This window comes from Marmota marmota, unplaced genomic scaffold, assembly GCF_001458135.2.
Source record: "Marmota marmota marmota unplaced genomic scaffold, marMar, whole genome shotgun sequence".
Lineage (NCBI taxonomy): Eukaryota > Metazoa > Chordata > Mammalia > Rodentia > Sciuridae > Marmota > Marmota marmota.
The window spans coordinates 17,648,503-17,662,396 of record NW_026000082.1 but is presented as its reverse complement, the minus strand read 5'-3'; the positions used below and the strand labels follow the sequence as shown (position 1 = coordinate 17,662,396).

Below are 13,894 nucleotides of genomic sequence, written 5' to 3'. Positions count from 1 at the left end.
TCTACCAGCCTTGTGGTGTCCGGGTTCTCCCCTTCACTTCTCTTCCACCTAGTCACAGCCCTCAGAATCTCAAGCCTCCTACAGCGGGCTCTGTGGTTCCTTCTTTTTTTACCTTTTAAGCTGCTCCAAGCACATAATATGCCTACATTTGCTTGTTTGAAGGTTGCTTACTGGCACATGCTCTGTGCCAGGCTCTGAGGGGTCCTCTTGGCAGCAGGAACTAAGAGATGAACAGCATTATCTGTGCCCTCAGGGAGCCCATGTCTGGAGGGTACCCAGCAGACACAGACAGAACACCACAGCTTGGCCCTGGCACATCTCTGGCCTGAACTCTAACTCCACCTTCTACTCTCTGTCTCTGGTTAGTTCACATGAACTTTTTCTGCTGGAACATTCCTTCTTCTGTCTGTGTCCAACTCAGTTTCGGTGGCTTCTCACCTTGCAAGAATCTCTCCTGCTTTTCCCAGCCCTGACTAGATTAGCTGTTTCTGTGATGGACTCCAGCCACACTGCTCCCCACAGAGCAATGGCTTCTTGAATCTCCCCAGTGAGGGGGTAAGCTCTACAGAGGCTATTTTCTCTGGCTCCCCACCATGTTCCTTTGCAGGCATAGTACCTGGCATTTACAAAGGATTTCATTCATTCATTCATTCAGCAAATAGTTACTGAGTCCTGCTGTGGGCCAGGGACTGCTCTAGCCAGTTGGGATATATCAAAAATAAAACAGACCCAACTTCTGCCCTCATAGAGCTTGTGTTCCCAGGGAAAGGACCACATAATAGTCACTAATGAGCACATCAAGCATATATTGCATTGGAGGATCTTTGAGGCCAGGGAAAAAGTGAAGCATAATAAAGGATGTAAAAGCGTGGGAGTGGGGGGTTAGGTTGCACTTGGTGGATGGTTCCATCCTCACTAAGCTGATGATGACTCCGTAAATATTGAAGGTGGAGAGGAGTGGGCCACGGGGATGCCTGGGAAGAGCACTCCAGGCAGAGGGAGCAGCCAGCATGAAGGTAGGAGTGAGTGAGGTGGGTTCATGGACAGCAAAGAGCCTGCAAGGCTGGAGTGTATGTAAAGGAGATAGCCAGAGGGGGAGGGGCCGGGAGCAGGGCAGAAAGTGTGGCGCACAGGCCGTTGTGGAGACTCTGAGGAAAATGGAAGGCCCAGATGGTGGGTGTCCTGAGCAGGGAAGTGGCCTCTTCTGCCTAATTCTACTGCATCTTTGATGAATGGATATCTGAGTCCCATGACAGAGGAAGCACAGGAGGACCACAGAGGTACCTGGGGGAATATCTTTACTTCATCCAGGGAACCAGAAAAGGTTTCTCAGAGGAGTTGACCATGGCCAAGGTGGAGGAACTCAGAGGGGTGGAGGGCCCCTGACCAAAGGCACAGAGGTATAAAAGGACAGGCTCCCTTAGGAGAAGAGCTATAGGCCTCCAGAACAAGCAAGGTGATTGGGTGGGGAGCTAAGCTGACAAGACCAGCAGAGGACAGATTCTGGAGGGCTTTGAATGCCAGGAAAAGTGTCTAGGAATTGACCCTGGGAGCAATGAGGAAGATGGTGGAATCTGGGAAGGGACAAACCCATGCTCAGCCCTCTCAGAACCCTATTCACTATGGCCTAATGGTAATCTTTCCTCTAGAACTTAAATGGAGGCAGAATGTCCTGGGCTGGAGTGGAGTTCAAGTTCATTGTTAACCATGGGCTTTCTCTTCCCTGGGCCTTGGTCTCCCTAGATGTTGAACTGAATCTCTCTGAGGACTCCATGGTGTTATAGGCTAAGCTTCAAGGTCCTAGGCCCCACAGCCACACAGACCTGGCACAAATCACTGCTCTTGATAAATTGATAATTCAACAACTATAGGCTGTGTGACCTTGGGCAAGGCTTTTCCGTTTTCTGAGCCTCAGTTTCCCCATCTGTAAAGGGGATGACAGCCCCCGCATATCAAGGTTGGAGAGGAGATGGCCCATGCCTGGTACACAATGGGTGTCTAATAAATGCCAGATGGGTTTCTATGGGCCTGACTCGAGGTCTTTTGAGCTGAAGACATAGGGACCGTGGAGCTAGGGCAGAGGAAGCAGCCTCACCTGGGACGTGTCGTGGTTGAAGATGACAGCGTTGAGGTCCCCGCAGTTGTAGTGCTTGATGAGGTCCTCTGTGGTGTAGGGCACCTGCAGGCTCCCAGCCCGCACGCTCTCGTGCTGCAGCAGGGTCTGGTTCAGGGCAAACAGCACCTGGCCGAGGAAAGAGAGGGGCATCAGGGCTGTGCTGAGGACTGGCTGGCCTCTAGGATGGTCCTCCTCTCTCTGGATTTCAGGGCAACGTGCCTGAAACAGGTGTGTGCACCTAGCACCAGGGGGCTCAGGAGATATTTCCATACCTCCTGCTTCCCGCCCGCTGCTCTGAGCATGGTCAGCCTGCTCATCTCTAGCTCTCTGCTCACACCCGTCCTCTCCTGCTCTAGGTTTCAATATCTTATTTGATGACAGGGCAGGATGAAGACTGTGCTTGCCTGGGTTTGGAATTTTAGGTGAGTTTATCTCTGAATTCCTTTTGTGTTCCTGTCCTTAGAAGTGTTCTAGCACATTTTGTAACTAAGAACATCCAAACAAAGCAAAACAAATACGTCTGTTAAGATGTCAAAGCCCAACAGGATGACCACCTTCTTTGGAAGCGTCCCTCATCCAGGGGAGGCCCCAGGAACTCGGTCCTCAAAATCTGGTCCACACTCATAGCAGCAGGCACGTTCACAAGAGCTGCTGTCCTCTAGGCCAACATGCCTATCCCTGGGGCCACAGTTATGCCCAGCCAGACCTGCCAGTTATCAGTGTCACTTGGAATGCTATGCAAAAATCAGATACCCAGGTCAGGCCCTCTGGAATCAGAATCTTTGTGTTTTGAACAGTGTCCCTGGGCACTTCCTGAGTAGTCCCACTGCCTGTGGCATCTGTGGATCAGGGCTCTCAAGGAACATGAATACTGGGGTGCAAAGGTCCTTGATAGACTGTCTAGTTTGGTGCCATCATTTTAGGCAGGGACACTAAGACCCAGGGAGGGGAGGGCTCTTCTTCACATGGCTGGAGCTGGAGCCAGCATCACTGGACTACGTATCCCACACTCCTTTGATCAATGGGTGGGAGAAGCCTGATTATTGGGTTATTTAGGAAAGATGAAGAGAAAAACTCATTGCAATTCCCAAGCAAATATCAAGAGGTGATCTCAGATCTCCTGTCCCCACTGCTCTCCAAGCCTCAGGCTGTGTGTTCCGTCCCCATGGCCAGCTCATTCTGTTCTGCACAATGCTTTAGATGACAAGACCCCGGGCTCTTGGCCCACACCCATTCAGGCCTCAGCATCTCTCACTGGGTCTATTGCAATAGCCTCTTCCAGCAGTTCCCTCCCCTCCCAGTCCATCCCATGGTTTTTCTTATTTGTTTTGTTTGTTTTCTTTCTTTCTTTTTCTTTTATTTTTGTTAAAAGCTAAATTCTGATGGCCTCCTTCCTTCTCTTTTTTGCTCAAAGCTTTCCTGCCCTCAGGTTCAAGGGCTAGCTCTTCAGTAGTTTCCAAGGTAGTAATCTGGACCTTTGGCTCCCATCGTCTCTGTGAGTAGTAAACTGAAGGATTAATGGCCCCAGATATTGACCCCTTCCAATGTCCATGCCCTTCCCCATGGAACTTTGTAGCCCCCTCCCTTTCTGACTCTGGACTCTCTTCGGCCAATGCACGCCAGTAACCGCTACAAATGAAGTACCAAAGCAAAGCACTAGAGTGCTTCTGCTGCTGCTACTGCTCCTGTCCCTCTGCCATCACCCTGAGAGCAGCCCAGGCCAGTACAATGAGGGATGAGAGACACATAGGGCAGAGTGGTCCAGCCAGGCCACCCTAAATCAGCCGAATCCCAGACAGGAGAGCCCAGCAAGATCAGCAGAGCACAGCCTCAACTGACTCAGCCACATGAGCAGGAAATGCCATTGTTTCTAGGCATAACTGTGGTGATGATGTTTGATATGCCATGCTTCCTTCCCCCTTGGTGTGGACATCAGATTGCCATTGTGTTTAACTGCCAGATCCTCTCAGTAGGCCACAAACTTCTTGAAGATGGCGATTGCATCTCAAAGCGATTGCATCTCATTCATCTTTGAATCTCAGTGCTCAGCACTGTGCCTAGTAAAGGAAGGATGTCACCCCTTTTTTCTTTAGTATCTTGACACCTCTTATGGTAGTGCAAGGATGCCAGCTAAGGCCTTAAGAACAACCTGGAGGCCTCTATCACTCTACCACATGCTGCAAGTTCTCACCAAGACACATAATCTGAGCAAGAAAAGCTGCTGAAATAGGTACCTGTGGCCTGGCCAAAGTGCTGACACAGGCAGCAGGGCCAGGCCTGTGCTCATGAGATCACCTTCACCGGTCCCCTCCCAGTTTTGCTAATGGCTGGGCAGGAGAGCTGGACGGTGTGAGAAGCAGCAGCCCAGGCTGCTCCCCCTAATGAGCTGGCTGGAGATGAGGTCAGACTCCCCTACCTCCAGGCCCTCTTCAGGTCCCTAGGCTCGGGCTGCCACCACTGAAATCTGATCTGCAGCCATCTGGTACAGGGTGTCGATGGCAGCATGGTGGCTGGGGATAGATTACAGGAGGCAGTGGCCTTGTTACTGTGGACATTGCTAAGGCAACAGGCACTTCCTCCCACAGGTCACATGCCTTGGATGAAAGTGTCCGTGTCGAGCTGATCCGCTCCCCTCCTCTGAGGGCCTGGGACACACAGACTTCCTGTGACCACACCCAGCCGCTGCACACACCTGCCTGCTGCTGCTCAGAACAGCCCAGCCAAGGCGCCACCTGACCTGCGGTGAGGTCATCAGCCTAGGCGCCAGAAGACCTGGCTGGAGGGGAAATGGCTCCCTTGGCCCCTGCTTGTCTCACGGAGTCCCTTCTGTAATCATGTATGTGGCCCTCATGCAGCTGGGAGGTGTTCTAGTGGATTAAGTGTATTACAATCTGCAGGGTGTTAAGAACAGCCCTGGCACGGAGTAAGTGCTGAATATGTGTTTGTTAAATAAAACTTAGAAGAAAATAGTTCAACTCAAGCCTTCCCAGCTTGGAGCTGGGAGGGTCCCAAGAGGTCATCTGGTCCAGAGGGTTTTCAAACCTTTTTTAGCCATGGAATCCTTTTTTGTTGTTTTCCAAAATGAACCTTCCTTGGAACTCCAAATGTAGAGTAGATAAAAATGGAAACTTTGATGGCTGATGTAAGAGAGGCAGAGCAGAGCCTGAAGTCCTGCCAGCTCAATGCCCCCACAAAGCAGGGACTCCCCCAGGTACCTGGAAGTCAAGTTTGAGAATCTTATCCTATGCCCTCATCATTTAAAAGGGGAGAGGAGACAGCGTCCTGGAAGAGGTAGGATGGGGCTTTCTCAAGGTCACAAGTGAGCTGGGGCCCAGTGGGCTCAACCCTGTGCACCCTGACTCCTAACCTAGGACTCTTTGTAGTGCCCTGGACCATGTGACTGAGGCAGGAGTTCCAGACGTCCACTGGCACAGTTTCTGTCCAGCAATACTCATTTCTTTCTGAATCCTTGTGAAATAACCAGTAATATTTGTTATTGCTGGGTTAGAAATGGAAAAGCCAAGGCTGGGCAATTTAAGATGTGTCCCTGTGGTATCGCAGTTGGAGGGCGGGGGAGCTTTGACATCCCCAACTCTGCCACCTTGGTGGGATTTGGTGCCTCTCACAGATTCCTGTCCACAGACTCTTGCAGTGGCACATGTCCCACTGAATTATCCCTTTTCCTGCCTGTCTGTTGACTCTGAATCTCCAGGTCACCCATGGCAAACACTGAGGGGACACCAGAAGAATGCTGCTCCTGGGGCATTGCTCCTCCCACTCTGCTTTTATGATTTATAAAGAAATCTTCATCCATTCATTACTAGGATTCCCTAGGTTTATTGATCACTTACTACAAGTCAGGAACTTCCTAAGCTAACTAATTATTTAATCTTTACAGGAACTCAGAGGTAAGAATTTAAAAATAAAAATAAAAAGAACTGCAGCAAAGAGATGTTAAGCACTTTGCCAAGGAGACAGATTTGGAGAGAGGTGAGGCGGGTGTTCAGGTCAGCCTGGAACCTGTCCTCTTAGTTAACCACTGCCCACTGGGGCCTCTCTCTGCTGATTTGGGGTCGGGTGCTGGTGCAGGAAGCCATCAGGAATTGTGTCCCTATTGACAGATGGGAAATGAAAGAAGCAGATGGGAGTGACAGGTCCAAGGACACACAGTTGTAGAGGAAAACTGGGTTTCAAATTACACTTCTCTGTTTCCACACCAGGTTCCCACAACCAGGACTTCAAAGCACCAAGTCTTCCTCCATGAGCACTCTTGGTGCTTCTAACAGAGGGAAGCTGCACTTATTCATTCCTTCAACAAACATTGGCTTTCAGCTCCTTCCATTTGGAATCTGAGTTTGGGGGACAAAGTGGGCTGGGTCTCTGACCACATGGAGCTCTTTTTGAGGGCAGACAGGCCTCTGGCAATCATGGTAAGGGTGATACAGGTACAAGCTTTAGGATGAAGTGCCAGCCTAACTTCTGCCTCCTTCCCAGTCACCCTGAATTCCTCAGCCTGGAGCTGCTCAGATTTGCAAGCTTCCATACTTTCTGCTCTTGGCCACCTTAGAATAACAAACCTTCCTCACCCAGAGCCTCGGTGGCCCACTTGAGGATAATGTTTATGATAAGGTTTTGACATGGAATAACAAACACTGGGCCAGAGCTGCCTCACTCCCACTGGAAGGCTGTGCGGAGGCCCAGCCACCAAGATCCCTGGCCTCCAAGAGCCCTGGTTCATCCCCACAGCCCCCTCCCTTGCCAGGGCTCACTGGGTTTAAGGTGGCCCACGGCATTTGCTGTGTAGGCCTGGAATTTAAATATGTCTTCAAGTGCGGGCCTCGGAAAGAGTGCGGCAGGCGCCAGGAGGGTGGGACAGGTTTATTCTTCCAGAGTCGTCCTGTAAACAGTTCTGGGTGATCTGGAATGGTGGGCCCAAGGCCTATGCTGACTTGGTGGCCCAGCAATGTTATCTGAGAAGAAAGTGGCAGGACTTACTTTGTTAGGAAGGAGGTTTGGACCCTGGGCCCTGGGAAAGACCTGGCTCTCAGGCTAGGGGTCTCAGGTGGGCTGAGAACACTGCTAACCCTTGCTGGGGCACCGGAGGATCCCAGAACAAGCCCCCAGCCCCTCAGCCACACTCACTAAGCAGCTCTCCTGAGCCAGGCAGATTTAGGTGCCTGGGAGTTAGCCAGCGACAAAGTTGACAGAAAGGCCTGCTCTCCCAGAGCTTCCCTGCTGGACACAGGGCTGGTGAACAGAATAAGAACCATTACCAGTAACATCTTAAAATACAGCCTGTTTAGAGACACAGAGATGACTACCCTGAGCAGAGGATTAAGGTGGCCTCCTGGATCTCATGCCTCTGGGTCCATAGACCAGGAGGAGAGTGATGGAGCTGGCTGGGGTGTGGATCCTGAACCCCAAGGAGCACAGGTCCTCTCCTCCATGTGGAGCAAAGGAGAGTATCTGAAATACAGGTGAGCTTCAGGCCGTCAGCACCACCATGCCCTGCAATTAGAGTCAACACCCCAGTCCTGGCCCAGACCTTCCAGGAAGGGAGCTTCAGAACAAAGGGGGTAGGGAGTGTATAAATAGTTGAAGACGAAGGTGGCTGTGAACATTAGCTATTGCCATGGGTGATCAGGTCCAGAAACGGGGACTGTAACTCTCATGAGGATCCGTCCTTAATGTGTTATGAATATATTTGTGTACATGTGTGAGTGTAAGCACAGTGTAGACCTGAACATACCTGGACAGCAAAGCCTACTACACACCTAGGTGAATGGTAAAGCCTATTACACCCAGGCTATGAAGCTGTATAGCATTACTGTAGTGAATCCTGTGGGCAATTGCCACACAATGTAAGTATTTGTTATCTGAGCATAGGAAAGGTACGGTGAAAACGGAAATTTGATTCCATTATAATCTTTTTGTTTTTTTCCTTATACTGAGAATTGAACCCAGGGCCTCATACCTGCCAGGCATCCATTGCAATCTTATGAGGCCATGCTCATATTTGCAGTCCACAGTTGACCAGAAGGTCATCATGTGTGTATTGTGTGTGTATACCACTCTCAAATATCTTTGCTTTCTTCCCTTCCCTCTTATCCCCTTATCGTGAACATACATATTGAATTTATACCACAATGTTTCCGTAATGTTAACTTTACATCATATGTATTGTCAGAGTATTTAATTTATGGGATATCAAGGAGAAGGATAAATGTGTGCCAGTATTTTGTACCCTCTTCTGGGGAGGGGTTGTGCATTTTTGGTTGTACACATACAAAACAGCCACGTCCTGTGAGGCAGAAGTGCAAACTTGTTATTTAAGATTAGGTATGGTTCAAGGAGACCTGGATGGGTACCAAGTTCACGAGGGGGCAGATGTGATGGTTCCTTTTATGTTTCAACTTGGCTGAGTCATAGTCCCAGATTTTCTTCCATCAATTTTCTGGATGTTTCCATGCAAGTATTTTTTTAGATGAGACTGACATATAAATCAGTAGACTTTGAGGAGAGCAGATTATTCTCCATAATGTAGGTGGGACTCAGCCAATCACTTGATGGTCTTAGAAGAAAAAGTATGACCTCCTTCAAAGAAGCTTTGTAGCCTGGGCATAATAGGCTTTACCATTTACCTAGGTGTGTAGTAGGCCATGCCGTCCAGGTCTGTGCAGGTCTACACTGTGCTGGAGGCACACTGATGAAATCCCTTATTTCTCAGAACATGTTCTTTAAGTGATACATGATGATGGTACATACAGCCGCACAGAGAGGTACGTGCATATGCACATCCCACTGGTTTCATTTATTAGGAGAATTAATATAGAAGGTGTCATTGAAATAAAATCAAGCAGGAAAGGGGGCAGGGACTGGTGAGAGAAGGGGGACCAACAGGTGTAAAGATCTTGGGCTAATGTGAGGAGAAGCAGAGGCTACAGTAGCTGGAGCTGAGTACACAGGTCGAGTGATGGGGATGAGGTTAGAAGTGACCACCAGACTACACAGGCCACTGCAGAGACATTGAGAAACCATCTCCCACCACAATCCTAGATAAGGACTGTTATCCCTATACAACAAGCCAGGAAATGGAGGCCTTTGAGGGTGGTGAAGCCACTTGCTAAAGGTCTCACCCTGAAGAACTAGAACTGGGAATCAAAGCCAGGGGCAGCTGGCAGGTCCTGGGCTCCCTCTGCTCTCTCTGAGTCCAACCTGCCAAGCCTCTCTACACTACCACTGGTGGGAAGGACAGGCAGGAACAGACATGTAGGGGCCTGTCTGTGAGGCCCAGGTCCTGAATGGTCAGACGGGAAGCGGGGCAGGGTGTTAGAGCCTGGGGTACTGCCTGAGCTGACACACGAGGAGGGCAAAGAGGGCACCCTTGCCAAGCCCCACCTGGTGCGTGGCCTCGCTGTTGTTTTTACTCTGTCCCAGATCCAGGACTTCCTGTATGGTCCCCTCTGCCTGGAGCCCTCCCTCTCCCCACCAGCCTGCACTCCCCTTGGATTAGAGGTCTTCCCAGAGCCCTGGACTGGGATCCCAAGTGCCTGACCCTTGCCAGGTTACAGTACCCCCATCTTGGTACTGTTTCTTGCTGCCTTGCGTGCTCCGAAGTCAGGCACATCATCAGCCTTGGTCTTGACCTTTCCCTCGGAGAGGACACAGTGCCAGACACAAACAAAATGATGCTGGAAAGATACTTGTAGGACCAGTGCATAAGTAAACAAATGACTGAAAAGCTGGGTGAGTCACCCACTCCAGGACCCTCCCAGACCCTCCCAGACCCTCCCCTGAGCAGTTCCCCATCAGGACTGAGTGTGTCTCATGGCACAGAGCTGAGCAGAGCTCAGCCCTGAACTCTGGGCCAGACTAATCTGTCAGCACCCTGGGTAGGGGGTAGAGGGCAGTTCCGCCTCACAGGAAGCCTTCTCTGGCTTGGGGGACATTTACTGGGGCTGTGGCTACAATTTATTTATTTATTCTCCGTGCCCCATTGACAGCACCAAAGCAATGCCGACTGCTCCCGGCTTCCTGCTCAGAGTCCCGAGACTTCCAGGCTTCCGGCATAGACTCCTATCTCTGTACACTAGGCTACTGAGCAGCAGGCATCCAAATAAACACAAAGTTTCCTGGACCCAGGGCCTGCCTCTAGGTGGGACGGGGACCAGACATCTAGCCCACAACTGACTCTTCACTATGAAGCCCTGGGTAAGTCATTTCCCTTCCTGGGGCCTTGATTCACCTACTTTCAAAGGACCCATTTACACATTCATTGAGTAAATATTTATTGAGCACTTAGCTATCAGGTGCTGTTATGGGACCTAGAGCTACAGCAGAAAAGGCAACACATCAAGATCCCTGCCCTTAGGGAGACTTCATCTCATTAGGAGAGAACTGACAATCAGCACAACAACCAAACTAGTAGGTTAGAGAAGGATGGTTGCTAAGGAGGAAATGAGGCCGGGGAGAGAGTAGGGGTGGGACAGATGTGTGTGTGTGTGTGTGTGTGTGTGTGTGTTGGGAGTTGACATTTTACACTAGATGTCCAGGTAAGGCCTCCATGAGGAAAGGCCTGTGGAGACCCGAGAGAAGAGCAGCTGGGCAGAGGGAACTGTGGGTTCAAAGGCCCTGAAGCAGAACAGGCCTGATGGGTCTGAAGATTAGGAAATGCAAGGAGCGAATGGAGGGCGCCGAGGGATGGGAATAGTCACAAAGGTGCAGGCAGAGAAGCAGCAGCAGGAGGCTCTACTGCTCCTAAACCTTTAGGGGAAGAGGAGAGAGCAGGGACCCGAGAGCAGCCAGAACCAAGGCTGCTATGAGGCCAAGGCCTGGCTCGCAGTGCTCACGCACTCATCCAGGAGGGGAGCAGGGCGTGGGTGGGCACAAGACATATCCCAATTTTCTTTCCCTCCTGCCCACTGGTCTGCCAGTGCCTTCCTGTGAACTCCGGATAAGGGGAGCCCAGTGATGTTGGCTCAGCCCAGGGCAGGAGGCCAGTGGGGGGGGGGGTGGCTCCACAGAGGCAAGCACTGAAGTCCCAGCACAAGGCCTGGCGGTTATGGTGAGGCAGGTGGTGGGGGTGGATGTGTAGGACCCCAGGGCTTCCCCTGTCAGATGGGAAGTGATGGGAGTGTAAGCTGAGGCGTGCTGGAATCCAGGGGGCAGGGGCGAAGCTGGGAGACTGTCTCCCTCCCCCCAACATTCCCAGCTACCAGCCACCACCCAAAGAGCCACTGCCTTAGCTTTCAGCACAGACACCCTCTGCGCCGTGGAATCCACCAGGGGGACACAGTGGAGCTGGCCACATCCTCCTCCAGCCTGTGGTGGGGCTGGGAGGCCCGGTGCTTTCCTGGGCGGCATCGGGAGGACTGACTCACGGAGCTTTCTTTCCTTTTCTCTGGATGCCTGGTTGCTCCACCCAGAGACCACCCTTAAAGATTCCAGTGTTCCTCTCTGTCCTTCAAGTCTTGCCAGGAAATGCTCATAAATCCAGAGCCACCCACATGATGAGAGTAGCATTCTGCTGGGCAGAGAGGCTGATGGCTGGGGCTGTCCTGGAGGCCAGGGGTCTCCAGGAAAGGAGTGCACACCAAGACTGCCCTACTGGAGAAGAAGGGGTCCCCAGGTTTTCAACTTTCAGCACAGATAGGTCCAAGGGAGACCTGAGACCTAGATGAGCTTGGGGACCTTCTCTGGGACAAGGTCCTTTTGAGAAATGAGATGTGGGAGAGCCTCTCAGCTCTGGAAGTCTTGCCCCTCTTAGGGCTTAAATGGTCTATGGTTCTAGGCACTTTGTACATGGAGACTTGATAATTATTTTTATGGCGGCCCTGTGAGGTGGGTAATATTTGCCCCATTTTCCAGGAAAGGAGTCCAAGGCTCAGGGAAGTAAGCGACATCCCACACTTCCCCATGGTTGGGCTTCTTGCCCGGGGCCATGGCTCTGCCCACCTAACCATCATGCTCTCCTTGCTTCTGTTCCTGCTGTTCTCCAGTAACCACCCCTGACCTCTTAAACTGAATACACTCTGCACACAGGGAAAAGGGTACAACATGTATTGGAAAGTCCCAGAGAGGCATCTAGACCAACCTATTCTCAGTTATAAAGCTTGGAGCAAATTCAAGGAGGAGAGGAAAAGAACAGGTAATTATAATGAGAAGCGATAGGCTAGCAATAGAAGCAAAACAGGGCTTGGAGGCCTCTGGTGGGTAAGTGGGGGGTCCTGATCCAGCCTAGGCATTGTTGAAAAAATAGAGGCTTCAAGCTAAACTGAGGCAGATTAATGAGGTGTAGAGGGGTGTTCATGGGAGAGGGGTGCAGATGTGCAAGGTGTGTTTAAGGATGCGTCTTAGGTCAGGCCTGGAGGGGATCATAGTGAAGGGTTTTCAGCCTCATAAGTCTCGACCTACCCAGCACACACAGCCCTTCTCTACCTGCTCTTCAGATGACACATAAATCACCCGTGGGAGCTGAAATAGATGGGGAAACAGAGATGATCTGATTGAGACCTAGGAAGGGACTGGTCTACATGGGAGGCCATCTGTCAGTAGTAGCCACGACATCATCATCATTATTGTTATTAAACTGCTGCTTCCATTGGCTTGAAACATGCTATTTTTATTTTTCCTGCATTGCTGACACAGCTGCCTAGACTTCAAAAGGCAAGTCTCCATTTTCATGTGCAAAATCAGTATGAAATTCCTAGAGGGCCTGCCTAATTCCTCTGGTCTGACCACACAGCAATTACCAATTTGCAGAGGGGAGGAGGGGGTGTGGGAGGAGGGTCCTCTGCTATGCCTTGGTCCTGGGCAGAGGCCAAGCAAGACCTGATTGGCGTGGGCACCTTTGGATGGCCGAGGGTGAGAGGAGGTGACTTTGTGAGTACTAAGTATTGCTGAGACGAATGGTAATATACCTCTGCATTTGTTTGCTAAGCCACCATTACCAAGTACTCCAGGGACAAATGACAGCAGAAAGGGCAGGAATCTGACCCAGCTCCAAACCTGACACTGCTATACATAAGCTGTATGATGTTCTTGCTCTGGCTTTTTCAGTGATGTGCTGTGGGAACATGAGAAGGGCCTTGCTCCTCCCTGGACCTCAGCTTACTCATATGTCAAGTGGGGAGAATAGTATTTGTCCTGCCTGCTTGAGATTAACATTCTGCAAACCTCATAAAGCATTTATCATCCCTCCTTGGGATGAACACACACACACACACCAAACACAAACACACACATACCACACCCCCGCCCCCCACACATATATACATATACACACTTCTGTTTCCTAAGTGTTCTGTGGTTTCTGGAAGGCTCTGCAGCACATGTTCCAAAGAGGGGCCAGAGTTCAGCATGTGTAGACTGGATATGTAGTCAATCCTCAGTTTTCAGGCCCTGTGCTGGTTCTGGGGACAGGCACCAAATCAGTACCTCTTCTATCCTTGAGGACTCAGGTCAGGTGTGGGGCAGAGCAAGGGAGGGGGGTCTTCAGGGAAGACTTGCTGCAAGATGGTGCAGCTCTTTGTTAAAGGCTGGGACCAAGGGGAAGGACAAGGTGCTATTGGAGCTCAGCAGAATTAAGAGGGACCACAAATAGGACTTCCAAGGGAGATAACTCCAGGGATGCCTTGTGGGAGCATACATTTGCCACGCAGAAGATAAAAGGAATTGCAGGAAGGAGGGGAGACTGGGTGAAACTGGCAAGTTCACGGGCATGGCAATGATTTCCCCCTGACTGGAGTGCAGCACATGGGCTGGAACTGGTGCAGGGGC

General features: G+C 50.9%; 1 protein-coding gene across 1 annotated transcript in view; it reads right to left on the bottom strand.

Moving 5' to 3' along the window:
• Trabd2b (TraB domain containing 2B) overlaps window positions 1-13,894 on the bottom strand; it is a 221,360-nt gene that overhangs the window by 36,372 nt on the left and 171,094 nt on the right. Inside the window, exon 3 of the mRNA XM_048782692.1 lies at window positions 2,096-2,242. Within this exon, the coding sequence (XP_048638649.1) occupies window positions 2,096-2,242 (147 nt within the window). The remainder of the gene's footprint in view (window positions 1-2,095; window positions 2,243-13,894) is intronic.